Raw genomic sequence first — 15,332 nt, forward strand, 5'->3', positions numbered from 1 at the left:
CCGCGTGCCAGCCACGAGGACGGTGGGATGGCTGCTGCTGGACCGCCGTCGGAGCTGGGTGAGAGCCGGCGTGGGTGCGCAGAGGGTACGCACAGAGCACGCGGCTGCTGCTCGCCGGAGGGGAACCCGCGTGCCTGAGCCGGTGTCTGGCAGGGAGAGACACGCGCTGCCTGGGAAGGGGAGGGCACGAGCCGATGTGATGGCACCCCACAGACCCAACGTCCAGCAGGGCTGGTGGATGAAGGGGAAAAGAGGCTGGGAGGGGGTTGCGAAGGACGGGCAGGTTTCCTCCCGTGAGCACGTGGAGAGGGCAGCAGAGGCTCCCTCCTACTCCTGCACCGAGCGTGGCCGGGACAGCGGCCGCAGGGCTCCTGGGTGCTTTCACTGCAACCGCTTTTTCTGGTGACCTGGAGTCCTTGAGATGTTGGGCACGCTGGCCTTCACCACTGTCCTTGGGGCAGCAGGAGAGGGAGACTTGAGTGAAAGACAGTGAAGAGGTGAGGAGCTGCAGCTGGAAGGTAGAAATGGAAGAGAAGCAAGAGAGGGAGGAGCCTGGCCAGGGGAAGCTTGGGTATACAGGCAATGCCTCCCTGTCCTGCGTGGGGGACAGGGTGAGAGTAGAGGAGCAAAAACTGGTGAAGGATAAAAGGGCTGGGGATTTACAGGACTCTGGGATGTGGAGGCAGGAACTGGGACTAGCGGCAGGAGGAGAGAGGTTTAGGGAAAAAGGTGTCCTCAAGTCACAAGGAAGTGGATGTACAAAGGCGGGATGGTCTGCGCCCACTTCCCTCACTATCTAGGAACAGATTTTAGGAGATCTCAGACCTCTTCCATCTTGTTATAACAGGTGAAACCCACAGATAAACTGTGCCCCATACCTCCCTCCATACGGTTGTAACAATCTTGTTTTGTAACAAGGGCACTAGCAGATGCAGAGCATACAATTGCAGCTCTCTACTGTGCAAGTAATATTGCTTTAACACACCATGAACCACTCTAAAGGACTTTCACTGAGGTTTAGATTATTAATCGTCAGAATAGGTTGCCTTTTTTTATCTCTTGGATATGTAAGAAAAAGCCTCATGAAGTGTGTGGCTGAGAGCACTGCAGACAGAACAGGAGAGAAGATGGCACAAAGTTTTTCCTGTAACATCTTATTTCTGTTTTTTTAACTCTTTGAGTGTCCTGTGTGTGCTTATCCTGCCTCTCCATACACCTTTTGCTTGCTAATTTCCCAGGTCTTTGATGCTGCAGGTGTCCTCTGGTGGACATGTCCCTGGTGCACCTGCCTAAGGAACTGCTGCTGAAGCTGCTCCGGCGCTCGCTCTCCCAAAGAGATGTCATGTCCTCAGAACTCTTTGGTAGGAGGGAGATCTCCAGGGAGGAGACAGGGGAGCAGCACCCACTTCTTAACAGATATTGTGATTTCTTGGTGCTTGGGTGTTTCAGGCCCAGCAGGAGCAGCTGCAGGGGCAAGGCGTGTGTGAGTCTATGCTAAAGTCAGGGCTGTGCGGAGCAGCACTGTAACGTGGTCAGAAAAAATATGCCTGGTCATATTTGAGACCCAAATGCTACACTGCACTGATTTTTCACAATTTATTTATCTCATTTAATGTCTTAAGACTTTAGATGAAGGCTACGCTCAAACAATTCTCTGTTTTCTAGGTTGAGGTTCTCAATCAAATGCTTTTAACCTTCATCTATAAATCATCTTGGAAAGAAAAGATACTTTAGGTGACACTGTTTCTCTCTTGTGTGTTGCCCTGGCACAAATCCTATGTGCCTGTCCTAGGAGTGGATGCTCTGATCTGTAGCTCATCATCAAGTGAGGCATGCTAGTCCCAGCCCACAATCCCAGTGCATCTCCCACATTACCAAATATGTGACCAAGACCTGCCACCAGTGTCTAAGAGACTGTAGTCATCAGCATGTGAAGAGCAATCACCTAGCCCCAGGCAGCAACAAAAGTATTTCAGACTCAGAATTTGAGGGAAAAGTATGAGAGACACCAAGCATCTGTCAAAAGAAGTAATTTTAATGTAGTCCCTTTGTGGCCATTTACTTCCCACCCAATTGCCATGAATTATTCCAATATCATGCAAAGCATGCATTCTTTTTCTGCCATTTCAGTGAGATTTTTTTCAAGATAAAGATCTAAAGTTCCTGCCAAACTGACTTCTGAGCAACTGCCACAGCCTCATTATATACCACCAAGCCTTCTCTTCCAGCACAACTCATGTGAACAGTCAGCGAAAACAGACCAGAGAGTGGTACCTCTCCCCACCAGCCCTTGGGTATCAAATCTTGGCCACACCAGTATACTCTTCCCCCCCAAAAATTGATTCAGTTATGCATAAGACCAGAAAATGCATTTTGAAAATAAGATTTTCTCTGTTACTGGTATGTGTTTTTAGATACACAAACATATATGCATGTACATACAGTCACCTGCTCCAGGGTTAATATGGTAAAGATATCATGTAAGTAGCTGGGCAGTTTATAAACCAATTTGCTGTCAAACGGAATGAGCAAAAACTAGATCAGATGTAAATACTTATACTAAGACCAAGAAAAATGATTGACAATTCTCAAAATTTCTTTTACTTCTCTAACAGAACTGAAAAAGAATGGATCAAATCCATACCGTGTGTTGGGCTTCAGGTTCTCAATCGGCAAATGAGTAGTCCCTGCAGTCCTGGTTGACCACTTATTCTTTAAAAAGTCATCATAGGATGCACTGTAAACCAGATAGCCTGTAAATGGGAAAGACAAGTAGTTGTGAGGATTCTAAATAAATTTTAAATAAATTATATCCCTAGGTGTCATGGTAGGTTTTATGGGTTAAAAGGAGTGGAAGCATCTTTGAATATGAAAGTGATTCAATGCCTAACTCTCCTGGAAAATTCCAGGCTACAAGAATTTCCTGCCATTAGCTAATAATGATAGAGCATTACATCAGAAGATGGTACCCAGGTGTGAATTCTGATTTAAAACACAGTGAAGGCAAAAAGATTCACTGTTTTAAGTGATACACTGACTGTGCAGAAACTAATATAGTTAGAAATACCAGGGTTTTTTGAAAATAAAAAAAAGGTACACAAACTGTGCTCAGTAAGGTACTCAATCAACAGCTGTACTTGCATGGCAAGGTTTTGGTAGCAGGGGGCTACAAGGGTGGCTTCTGTGAGAAGCTGCTGGAAGCTTCCCCTGTGTCCGACAGAGCCAATGCCAGCCGGCTCCAAGATGGACCTGCCGCTGGCCAAGGCTGAGCCCATCAGCGATAGTGGTAACGCCTCTGGGAGAACATACTTAAGAAGGAAAAAAAAGTTGCGGGATACACAGAAACTGCAGCCAGAGAGAGGAGTGAAAACATGTAAGAGAAACAACCCTGCAGACCCCCAGGTCAGTGCAGAAGGAGGGGAGGAGATGCTCCAGGTGCCGGAGCAGAGATTCCCCTGCAGCCCGTGGTGAAGACCACGGTGAGGCAGGCTGTCCCCCTGCAGTCCATGTAGGTCCATGGTGGAGCAGATATCCACCTGCAGCCCGGGGAGGACCCCACGCCGGAGCAGGTGGGTGACCAAAGGAGGCTGTGACCCCGTGGGAAGCCTGCGCTGGAGCAGGCTCCTGGCAGGACCTGTGGATCTGCGGAGAGAGGAGCCCATGCTGGAGCAGGTTTTCTGGCAGGACTTGTGACCCTGCGGGGGACCCACGCTGGAGCAGTGTGCTCCTGAAGGACTGCAGCCTGTGGGAAGGACTCACGCTGGAGCAGTTCATGCAGGACTGTCTCCTGTGGGAGGGACCCATGCTGGAGCAGGGGAAGAATGAGGAGTCCTCCCCCTGAGGAGGATGAAGCGGCAGAGCCAATGTGTGATGAACTGACCCCAACCCCCACTCCCCGTCCCCCTGTGTTGCTGGGGGGGAGGAGGTAGAGAAAATTGGGAGTAAAGTTAAGCCCAGGAAGAAGGGAGGGGTGGGGGGAAGGTGCTTTAAGATTTGGTTTTATTTCTCATTATCCTACTCTGATCTAATTGGTAATAAATCAAATTTTCCCCCATGTCGAGTCTGTTTTGCCGGTGACAGTAACTGGTGAGTGATCTTTCCCTGTCTGTATCTCAACTCACAAGCCTTTCATTATATTTTCTCTCCCCTGTCCAGCTGAGGAGGGGAGTGATAGAGCAGCTTTGGTGGGCACCTGCCACCCAACCAGGTCAACCCACCACAACAGCATTGAAGAATGACATGCCGTGGGACAGACACCACATAGCCTGTGCCACCTTCTCCCTTCTTGACCATTATCACTGCTTCGGCTCCACCAGCTCCCACCCTTCTGCCATGGCTGTCAGCCACAGAGCTGGGCGAGGCTCCTCAAAAACTGGACATTAGCACCAAAGCAGTGGCCTTTTCCAATGCTTACTTCAGATCTTTTGGGTCCACTGACAAACAAGGCTTGATTAATTTCTAAAATATTTTGGTTATTTACTGTAGTGTTTTTCCAGCAACTTTTGAGATTCATTCTTGAAGTCAGTTGGGCTTCAATCTGGCTCTCAAAAGGTCTAAAGACATTAAAGGAGATCTAATTTAATACATTTGTTTGACATATTCTCCATCCCTGAACCTTGCTTGTCAGACTGATATTTGAGCAAAATTTCAGTAAAACAAGTAAGCATAGCCTGGGCCACAGACTCCGCTGGAGATAATTGACTCTGGTACATTCTTTTCCTACAAAAAAAGCAGGCTAGAAGACTGCCAAGCCAGAAGCCCCTCTACAGGCAGACTGTTCCTGTAGCCATGTTCACAGCCAGGCAGGACCCAGACGAGCCCCAGCCACACAGTCACCTTTGCTTGGAGCAGACTGAAGCCGAGTGTGAAAGATGCTCCAAAGGCAAGCTTGGGAGGTGCCTGCAGTGGAGCTGAGGGCACTACCTGGGGGCAGAAGTGCTCAGTCAAGCAAAGTGCTATCACAGCTACCATCCAAGCGAGAAGCAGTGCCTTCAGAACCGCTGGCACAAAATCAGCGCCAAAATCTTGAGATATCTGGACCAACATGGGCTGGTTGGTCTGGCACTGAGGGACAACAGAGGGACCTTTCTCATCCCTCAGAAAGTAGCTCACCTCCCACAGAAAATTGCAGAGGAATGAGAACTTCATGAGCCACTGGCTCAGTTTAAGGTAAAAATGGTCATCTAAGAAAACCTGCCCCTTCCCCACTACCCCATCAGGAGAGCAACCCTCAGGAGAGTACCTGTTACCATGTCTCCTCGAGCAGGTTTGGCCCAGTCCACGATGACAAAGGAGTGACAGCCTTCGACTGCCACGACAGTGATGTTGTGAGGGGCTTTCAGGGGACGCAGATCTTTCTCTCTGAGGTCGTTAGGGATGATTTCATGGAGGCTCTCCACTTGGAAGTGTTCTAGGGCCTCTGTCAAGGAGCAGGGGGCTGCTGGATCTTTGTTGAGATAGGTCACGTAAGGAGCTGGAAGAGACAGGGAAGGATGGCGTTTGGTTAGCAGTTTGTAGGTACCACAGAGTAGTGCACAGGCTGGCAACTTCCTGAAAAGAGAGTCAAGTTTTGTGATACATTTTTAAATTCCTCACCTTCCAGCCCAGAGACAGTTCACTGCTGCCAACAAAGCGTGGCTCGCGCTCAATTTGATTGATGAGCTGGGGGAATGGGATGCCAATATCCAGGTCTACCCCAGGCTCGCAACTGTACCCAATTATGCAAAGACAGAAGGATCGCCTTTGCTACGAGAGGCGGAAGAGAGCAGTCTGACTGCAGGACCCTCCGCATGCTACCTCCAGCTGCTCTGGAAGGTGGGGTGAAAATGTCACCTAAACTCTTTGCCTTTCCACACGTGGGAACAGATCCCCGCCAGGGCCTTAGATCGTCTAAGACTTTACGGGTCTAAGTGGTTGGTTTTTACACAAACATCCTGAAGCAACAGGATTTGTTTCCTGAGTGAAACAACAGAGGGAACAAGAAGAGTAATTCCAAGGTAAAGTCCGACCAGGTTAAACGAAGGGGTTATTGCTGTGGTCCCCTGGGTACTAAGGGACCAGGATTCATGAGTCCCTACCTTGAGGCATGTGCTCCCAACCTGCAACTTCTATTTTTAAAGGCTTTATACAGACTGGAATTGCACTTCAGTTCAGGAAAAGATTAAACCATCTTTTTATTGCCTTAAAAGTCACTGTAACATTCAAAGTAAGGACTATAAAACTTGCTTTGGAAATGTTTATTCAGTTGCAATAATACAATTCATTGAAATGGTAATATTATTTCCCTAGTGCCTTGAAATGTTCATAAACTAACATTTCTTGGTTTATCTTATTGGATTTCATGCCCTAAAGGAATTTTTTCCAGATCTTGCAATGAAGTTAATTTTAGCCTCTCCAGCTAAATGAATCAAGAAGCACTGTCAGTGAGAGAGCCGAATAGAAACATCATGAAATTGTTTGGACAGGGAAACTGAAGATGCACTGGAAAGTCTTGGCATATATAAAACCAAATCTTTTACTCCAGCCACACAGCTCCACTCTAAGCCACGTGAAGTTTGTGGATATTGGAAGGGAAGGCAAGACGAGTCAAAGCTGACTCTTCATCCCCTGAACTCCCGTCTGAAATGCCAGGTGAGCCAGCAGCTGACCTGACCTCAGTTCAAATGCCAGAGGTTTGTAAAGGGCTGCGGCGGCGGGGGGGGTGTCACCAGGCTGGGGTGGCAGCTGGAACGGAGTGCCCTACCACCTCCAAATCCCTCTGGTCTGGCCCCCAGCTGCTTCTCTGACAAAGAAGCAGAGCAGCTCTGAAGTCAGAGCTGCAACACCTACCTACACACTGGAGTGGCTCACGTACACAGGAGCCAGCCTTATGGCTCATGTAAATGTATTGGGCGTTCCTTCACCAAGTTCCTTCTACAGAGCAAAGATACAAATAGCAAAGTCAAATTTACCTCTATTGGTTTTACTTTTTGGAAAGTTCGTATACAAAATACCATTCATCCCTTGACTTTGAAGCACGCCTTTGACACACATGCTTGTGCAAGGTGGGTGAAATCACTAGAGCTCCATGGGTCAGTGGAAAAGAATTAGGTCCCCCAGCGGAAGACGCACACCTACACGGAGACTTGCACTGATTGAACTACTGGTGTGAACTTTAAAATGATGCAGTTGAGCTGAACTGGGCACCAGAGTAGACACACCTGCTCTCTTACTGACTTCAGCTAAACTGAACACAATGCAGAATACAAAGCAGAGCACTTACACTGAAAGAGTACAAAGAGGTTTGCACTGCTTCAACAAAACCGGTGTGGGTCCACACACAGACATGCAAGCATCGAAGCTACAAAGTACTGCTGTTTGGGTTTCCCAGGTGGCAGTCCTTACAAGGACCACACACTAGTCTGTTGGTCTCAGCCTAAGGGCTGACCCTGCTAGAAGAAGAATTCTTTGCAGCATAAGTAGTAAGCTACATAAACCAAAGGACATCCTTACCAGTGAACCGTTTCTTCCCAGCAATATCATATTCTGACACAGGGCCAGTGCCAACAACACTAGTCTCCGGGTAGACAACTTCCGATTCTGTCGTTGTAGAAGCAGTGGTGGTGGTGACCGTGGTGGTGGTTGGTGGCAAAGTGCTCTCAAAAAACTCGTAGTCTTCAGAGGAAACAAGATGAAAATGTTAGCTTGCTTCGTTATTTTGGCTTAATTATGAGAAGGGAAACATTTCTGTAACCAGCCACAGTTCCAAAGGAGTGCCACGCACCCTGCCCTAGCTGCTGCACGCTCCTTAGGGGCCTCTAAGTCAAGGCTGGTCACACCTCAGCCTTGCAAGGGTTTCTACCAAAGTGATAGACAGCGAGCACAGTCTTTGCCTTAGAATACTGGTGGTGTTGCTGATTCAGACCTCACTCATGCAAGTAAAAAGGATGACAATAAACTAATGTATTCATACAGCAATATCCTGAATGGACTTTGTCTGCCACTTCCCCTCACAACCTCCAAGAGAAGACAGCACAGTAATTGAATCCCTGGCCACAGCCCTCAGGTGCCAAAGGAAGGAGATAAGGGAGTGAAAAAATGGCTTTTTAAGAAAACTCTGTGTTATTATTCTAAAATGCTAGAGCTGGTTCATACTGCTCTTAAACCTTCCTGCAACTTAAGAGGCATGGAGTCTTGTACTTGCCATTCGTGGTCCGGTTAGGCCCATGAGGGAAGGCAAACTGGCCCACATGAATCTCCTGATATTCAGTCCTCCTTATTATTCAGTCCTGTTAAATCCAGTGCTCTTTGAAAAGCTACTGTGCTACCACATTGACACACAAAACGAAAGGAAAGAAGCATTTGGCATCCCTGCCGTGTCCTTATACAGGCTGTGGGACTTGGCTCATGGCTTTGAGTGTTTTCTGCTTAAACTGCTAAAGCATTTGTTTTCTGCAGGTGACCTGTACCTAAAGGGAGACCTGGCAGAAGACCTGTGCACTGAAGATACTCCGCTTTCTTGGGGATGTAAGGAACACGGGATGTAGGACTTGTGCGGTTTTTAGTTCATCCTCTCCTCTCCACATTCTAAATGTTGGCCTCAGTATGAAGTAATCAGAATAAAAAGCACGTCTATGATATCTTCCTCTCAGCTGCTGCACTCTCTTTTCAAATGCTTTTCTGTTGTTTGTGGTTTGACTTAAGATCCCAGCACTGCATCCACACAGGAAAAAAACTTTTATTATTCTAGAGCCATAAATCCTACTAAAAAGCTTTGAGTTTAACAGAGGTCTGTACTCATCCGCTTTAATATGTGGGGGTAGGAGCAGGAATCTGAGGATTAAAAGGAGCAGAACATCAGAAGTCACTGATGGCGCAAAGTGAATGCTAGTTCCAGTAACTGAGGATTTGCATTCCCTATGCAAACGTATAATTAAATGCTGAGACTTGAGGCTTCCTCTTCAGCTAAGTTTTGTGTGTCCTGGATTATAATATCAAGATGGCATGAATATAACTCTGCAAAAATCTTTCCCTCTTCTCCTTTTATCTGATTTCAAATCTCTTTGATTTAAATTCCACATGAATTCAGCAGATTAATTATTTTATATGTAGGTGATCTCATTCAGTATGAGCATGTCTTATAGTCTAAATGCAGACTACACATCAAAAAAAAAAAGACAAAAAAATATATTCACAGTGCTGTGGAGTGCTAAAAACTCACTCAGGTATTTCAAGTTTGCAGGGCTCAGATATTATTTGGATTTTCTATTTTAGAAGAGTTCATTGACTTTGACTGGGCTGGAGTTAGAAGTTGTACCAGAGAAAGTAAATCTAGGCTTGAAGCGGTGACTGTATGACCAAGCCCTGAACATTATTTATTTCCACAATAGGTTCCTGTTAGATTGCAGGACCAATAGAAAGGGACTTTCACGTTCAGAAACAGTTGCCTTTGCACCCTTGCTCTTCACATGTGACATGGGACTCTGGAAAGCTTTTCCAGCTCACCACTGCTTGCTTAAGCTCCCATTCACCAACCTGCCCCCTCGAACCCAATTCCAAAGAAAGAAGACAGGGAAAAAACCAATCCCAAACATGCCACATGCAATAGACTTTTACAGTTAAACAGTACCATCATCATATATCACATATGCCTCTGGAGTTGCTGTCACATCTGAATCCAGTCCTGAGAATGTATCTATTGAAGGAGAAAGAAAAAAATGCTGTAAGAATTCAATGGTCTCATCCCTACCTTCCCAGTAAAATACTTCTGGAATAAAGTTTAAAACAAAAATCTTTAGCCAGTTGACTTGTAAAGAAATAAAATAATTGCCTGGTTTCCAGATAACACAGTGACAGTCCGCTCTGCATATTTAGAATAACAGATGAGTAGCTAACTGCAGTAGCCAGGAGTTTTGATGGGGGAAAATGGGTTCAGGGCTGCTACTCAAAATCGAGAGTAATGCCCCAGGCCGCAGCAGCTCTGGAACAAAGGTAGGCTGCCAGCAACCACGTAACGCTCAGGTCAGGATTTGACAACATTTTATAGTCTCAGGAGCAGCAAGTGTGAGAAATTTATATGGAAAAAACCAACCAAGAAATTCAGATAAACTGAAACCTTCTTTTCAAATATTTTTGCAGGGGAATAAAAATCAAACAACCCACAGAGCCATGATATTTACAGACTATGTCTATGCTAGCAAGTAATGTGGCCCAGAAGAAATGGATCTGTAGAATGAAGTAATTGGTGCTGGATTTTCCAGGGTTTTACTTTGCACTAACTCTAGTCTGATCCTGTGGACTGAATGCACATTACAGGTTGGGGCACATACGTGTCCATCCTGAAGCACTGCTTCTGCTCTAGTGTCATCCAACAGGAATTCAGTTTGTGCACACCGAGATTGCTCCACGATGCAAACGAAAGCATAGCAAGAAGAGATGATTGTGAGGTGCACATCAAAACCACTCTCCTGATCCACCCCAAACACCAATGCAAATGCACCCACAGACTTCTGAGATGCCTATCCCTACATATTATCTCAATATCTCTGCAGGTCATGTATCCAGCACCAGATACATCAACCATCAAGTACCTCATCTTGTGAATCCTGGAGGCTTCCCTGCACACTCTGAGAAATGCATTTCTCCACATGTTATTCAGGGAAGCCAGAGAGTACACAAAGCTCAGATTAGCCATGAAAAGCAATGCAAACAAAGCAAAAGCATTGTGCTGGAACCCACTGCAGGTACAATCAGAAGTCTTCAGTGAAATGCTGGGGCTGGGGAGAGGCCAGTGTGTGAACAAAGACAAGACAAAGACAGCTTTGACCTCAGGATACTACACAAAAACTATGTTCCCGTAACATTTGATATAAAGCAACAACGTTATTTTCACTAAACCAGTAATACAAACAATGCAAAATTTCAACTGCCAATGTCCAATAGTTCACAAATATACTCTGAATGATACCTTTTCATTTTGAAGGGGTTTTTTTATTTAGAACCAACAATTATTGTACAAGACTGATTTTTTTCTTCTACAATAAATTTCTTTTGAATACAAAGTAGGGATTTTAATGCTAAAATAAGCTTTGAAAACACAGGAAATGGGTTAATTCTTGTCAGACTTTCATATAGCAAAATCTAACATTTTCTCATGGTAGACTTCTGCAGCCATTCTTCAGGACATCATCCACTTGGAAGCCACTTGACTCCTCTGAAGGTAATCAATGACAAAGTAGATCCTTTGCTGAATTTTGCAGATCTTCTTACCACAGTTGGCCAGCATCAACCAACGTCTATGATGTATGCGCTTACCTTTGACTACATCCAAGTAAACAAGAGGCTCAGATATGCAGAAATTTGAAGTCCTTCACGGGCAGATTTCAACTCATTCACACCTATTAGCTAGTCAGCCTTTGGCCTATGTACAATCCAGCAAAAACAAATTTTATTTTCTATTTTTGTACTTGTCCAGTCTCTTCTACTTCGCTGCCTGTGCTTCTTTAGCATTAGCTGTGGCATGGTGATGATAGGGGTACTTCCCAAAAGACCTTATAATCTTCTGTACGTACACCAGCTGCAGTTCTCCAGCTTGCTCCATCACCCTTCACTGCAGCTCTTCAGTGAACCCTGCCTGTACCAAATGAGGCTAAGACTTGCTATGACCGCTCGCCATAGTCTTTTGGCATCTGTAAGGACAGCAGACTGTGCAACCATCACTTGATTTTATCACATGTAACATGCAGTTAAGACTCCACCTTTTTTTCCTTGTGAATTAATGAAAAAAGTTTAGCTGATTTCACTGACAAATCACGCTTGTGTGGCCAAACTCCTTCTTGAAAGTTAAAGACTGCTGAATCTAGTGAAATGTTGACAATAAATTCTGCTGGGTCGAGCAAAAATCCTGCCAGAGAGTAAGAGTAAGCAAATTTGCCAAAGCTTAAGTAGAACATTTGGCGGTGGGTTTTGGCGCTTGCAGCCCCCGTCTGTTTGTGAGTAAAGCACTTAGCAACAAATATCAAGCTTTGGCAGAAAAAATATTTCATTAAATGATCTGGCGTATTTTCCAGACTCAGATTAAAGGGAAAGACAACATAAAAATATGATTTGGAAATGGTCAAGGGAAAACTGCATTAAATGTTTTGATAGCTCAAGTAGTAGTTATTTATCCCTCTTGAAATAGACACTGCATTTGTTAAACAGAAACAGCCATCATTAAATAAATACCACAAAGATGCTTTCTTTTCAAGCAAGTTCCTCTGTGGAACAGGCAGGTTGTTTTGCTGTGTTTGTCAACTGTTGAGGCAGGTCACCAGGATGCAAAAAAAAAAAAAGAGAAGATCAAGAAAATCCTAATAATTACTCTTCAGAGAAACTTTCATAATTGCCAGGTAGGGACTAATATTGCTCAAGCTATATAGCAGGTAAGAAGTAGAAATCCAGCACCATCTTGTCCTTTCAGTCTCCCACTGTGACGCATTTGCAGACATACTGTTGAAATGCCAGACAGTTTAGGAGTGACTTAAGGGCCATTCCCATTGAACATGCAGCCTGTGTAAAAATCTAGTTTTCATTCATGCCTCTAACAAAGTTCAAGCATTCAGCAAGCCCATCTGGTAGAAAGCAAAAAACCCAAGCAGAATGTTTTTAAATATTCATAAAATCACATGAAAATTCCCCAGCCCACAACTCTTCTAAAAATAATACTGCAAAGCTTTTTGTTGTTCAGCTTCTGGAGCCCACGCTCAGATTAACCCCAGACATATTTCATGAACTCTTACTGTTCTTGTAATATGTATTCTCAGAAGAGGTCCTTCAGGTCTCAAATAGCACAGGCCAAAGAGAGGAAGCATTACAGTATATAAGCAACATTTAATGTAAGCAAAAGGAACTGGTGGGAGTGGGAGGGACTTTAACTCTATCAAAAATCATGGTCCCCTTTAAGCAACTTTGAAAATACCAGGGTGACCATATATAACAATATTTGTAATACTTTTGTAAATACAATTAAGAGCAATGAAAGCACCAAAGGGAAAATCAAAAATCTTCAAAGAAATAATTAATGATGATGGTCATTTTTATATACATATGTTTGTGTGTGTACACATCCATGCATATGTACATATGCACGCACACTTCTATAAATACACTGTCAAACATGGGGCTAATTGTTAGATAAATATTAACACTATAAATCATTGTAATCACACCTGTATAAGGCACTAACATCTCTGACTCATTACTTACCCAGGGTAGCTGGCAAGGGAATTTTCAGTCTTCTGCTTCTGAGATCCTTTCCAAAGATGCCATCCTTAGACTCAATGTGAGTTGCTGAAGCCACATCTTTCCATATCTCTGCACTCTTCAAAGCGATAGTTCAGCTTCCTAGGCCATGGTTACATGACCTACTTGTAAATCTACTTTGGCTTCAGAGATACATGTGTATGGGGGAAAGGAAAGGGTGTTTCATTACCCATTAAAACTGGCTACTGCAGTTGGCAGATGTCGGACTGCCAACCTGTTGTTTAGGTTATGGCCATGCTGCTACTGCCCATTTTTAGGCTGAGTTGGGGATTACCTACAAATGGAAAAGATAACGACTACCATGGTGCTCCCTGATCTGGTTTTGCAAAGTAAGCAGCTAACTGGTTTGCAATGCAACATTCAGGGGATGAAAGGGTAAAGTATGGTAGGAACAGGCTCAACGCCCAAGGACTCTAGTGCATTTATATTCATTTACTTTGGATTTCAGTTTGGCACCACATCCTAAGCTTGTATGACTGCAACAGGGAAATAATGACATGCACCAACACTGTTTTATATTTTCAGATGAGAAAGAAATTAGTGTACAACTCTCTGTCTTATTGTGCAGAGCCAGGGCTGTCTTTCCCCAGCTTCATCCGTGCTGTGCTACGTTCCTGCTAGACAATCTCTATCTCCAAGGGCTGGCAAGAGAACAAAGTCCAATTTTGCAAAAGCTGGTTCCACCATGGCTCAAAAGAGAGACTTTTCAGAATTTATTGTAAGAAATGAACACAAAATAGACAAAATGTATATGGCCTTCAGGTCCTTCCCTGGCCTGAAGTGGAGTGAGGACTTCTTTATATGCGAGTGCTTTAACCACAAAACTGCTGCCTATACTTGTGCTCACGTGTGTGAATATATGTGACAAGGCTGGATTCAGCACAAGAATTTTGCTAAAATCAACATATTTCCAAGAAAAACTTCAGCTTTGGGGAAAGCTGGCATTTTCCAGTGAAAAACTCTTTAACGCCCAAACCCTTCTTTTCTTTAGCTGCTCTAATCTCAGCTCCTACCTTATCACACAGACCAAAATCTTCAGAGGCAGATTCTTTCCCACTTTACATTTGCGTAACTGTGTTGTACAAACAGCACAACCAAAAAAGTTCAAACAGCACAAAAGGAAGTTACCTTCTGCGTTGCACTCTGGCAGGCCATCGAACCCCAACAGCAAGTTGCCCTCGTCATCGTACTGTCCATAGGTGCCTGGAGGACAGGTTGGGGGTGGTTTCTCAGTGGGTGGTACAGTGGTGGTTGGTTCAGGAGTGGTGGTGGTAGTTGTAGCAACAGTTGTTGTAGTGGTTGTAGTAGTTGTTGTGGTAGTTGTTGGGGGTATTGTTGTAGTAGTAGTTGAAGGAGTGGTTGTTTTCTTAATCATTTCAAGACCAATCAGAGGTTTCCCTCCAAGGCTTATTATTGGTTTATCCTGTGCACTTGCTACAGGTTTACTAAATCTGCCATGTCCAAACAAAGGTAATCCATCAGGACTCACCATTGGGGCACCCTTTTCATCTAGGAGAGAAGAATAAAACCAAAAACTCTCACCATTAATCCATTTCAGGCTTGTATCATGGTATTTATTAACAGTAGACAGCACAAGCACTGACAGTGTGATTACAGCCTCCTGTAAGTAAGCTGACAAGGAAGGTTGTTATCTAGGAAAGAGCCATGGCTAAGGAAGCTGGAAAATGGTTCAGAAGAACCTCAGATAAAGCACAATGGTGTTCACTTTTATCAGCTGTTTGGATTATCAGCTGAGGTTTCACTTCAGAATCACAATGCGCAGACAGTGTCTGCATTTAATCTAAGTCAGTCTCGTAACTGTTGATGAAAGGTATGATGAATCCATATTCTGCTCCCTAATGTCAAACATGTGCAAGGAAAAACTGGGATGAGCTGGTGAGATGCTGTCACTGCAGATAAACTTTTGTGCCAAATTCTGGATACTGCAAATATTCATGGTAACCAGTTTAACAGCAGGCACTGAATTTGCATTCAAGAGATCTATACAGGTGGACTGATACGCAAACAGCAGTGTTTTCACAGATCACACA

General features: G+C 44.6%; 1 protein-coding gene across 1 annotated transcript in view; it reads right to left on the reverse strand.

Moving 5' to 3' along the window:
• Positions 1-15,332, reverse strand: part of FNDC1 (fibronectin type III domain containing 1) — a 74,607-nt gene that overhangs the window by 14,566 nt on the left and 44,709 nt on the right. Inside the window, exons 11-15 of the mRNA XM_030022748.1 lie at positions 14,410-14,790; positions 9,608-9,673; positions 7,492-7,653; positions 5,243-5,473; positions 2,645-2,753 (exon numbers count right to left, since the gene is read on the reverse strand). Coding sequence (XP_029878608.1) covers positions 2,645-2,753; positions 5,243-5,473; positions 7,492-7,653; positions 9,608-9,673; positions 14,410-14,790 — 949 coding nt within the window. The remainder of the gene's footprint in view (positions 1-2,644; positions 2,754-5,242; positions 5,474-7,491; positions 7,654-9,607; positions 9,674-14,409; positions 14,791-15,332) is intronic.

Source organism: Aquila chrysaetos, chromosome 8, assembly GCF_900496995.4.
Source record: "Aquila chrysaetos chrysaetos chromosome 8, bAquChr1.4, whole genome shotgun sequence".
Lineage (NCBI taxonomy): Eukaryota > Metazoa > Chordata > Aves > Accipitriformes > Accipitridae > Aquila > Aquila chrysaetos.